The sequence below is a fragment of the Theobroma umbraticum genome, unplaced genomic scaffold, assembly GCF_002168275.2.
Source record: "Theobroma umbraticum cultivar Fairchild unplaced genomic scaffold, ASM216827v3 scaffold_67.0, whole genome shotgun sequence".
NCBI classification, from domain to species: Eukaryota; Viridiplantae; Streptophyta; class Magnoliopsida; order Malvales; family Malvaceae; genus Theobroma; species Theobroma umbraticum.
Window position 1 is genome coordinate 7,183,305 of NW_018397262.1, and position 290 is coordinate 7,183,594.

A 290-nucleotide genomic window follows, 5' to 3' on the forward strand; every position below is an offset into this window, starting at 1 on the left:
ATGCCCATGAGGGATTCTTTGGCACTTGCTTTTATAATGATAACCAAAGGTATCGTTGAGATGGGTTCGTATAGCTTCTTATATGACAACATGGTTATATCTCAAGATCTATTCGCTTTCATGTCTATTATCATCATTTTGTTAGCAAGCATTGTGCCACTACTTGTGAAAAGGCTCTATGATCCTTCAAGGAAGTATATAGGCTACCAAAAAAGGAGCATCATGCATTCCAAGCTCAAAGAGGAGTTGCGAATGATTGGTTGCATTCACGTACCGGGTAATGTCAATTC

The 290-nt window shown here is 39.0% G+C and overlaps 1 protein-coding gene across 1 annotated transcript in view; it reads left to right on the forward strand.

Moving 5' to 3' along the window:
* The window catches only part of LOC110418882 (cation/H(+) antiporter 4-like), a gene marked incomplete at its 3' end in the record, with an annotated part of 1,790 nt that overhangs the window by 1,256 nt on the left and 244 nt on the right, over positions 1–290 (forward strand). The window contains exon 2 of the mRNA XM_089783944.1: positions 1–290. This exon is cut by the window's left edge and continues 443 nt beyond it; it is cut by the window's right edge and continues 244 nt beyond it. Coding sequence (XP_089640070.1) covers positions 1–290 — 290 coding nt within the window.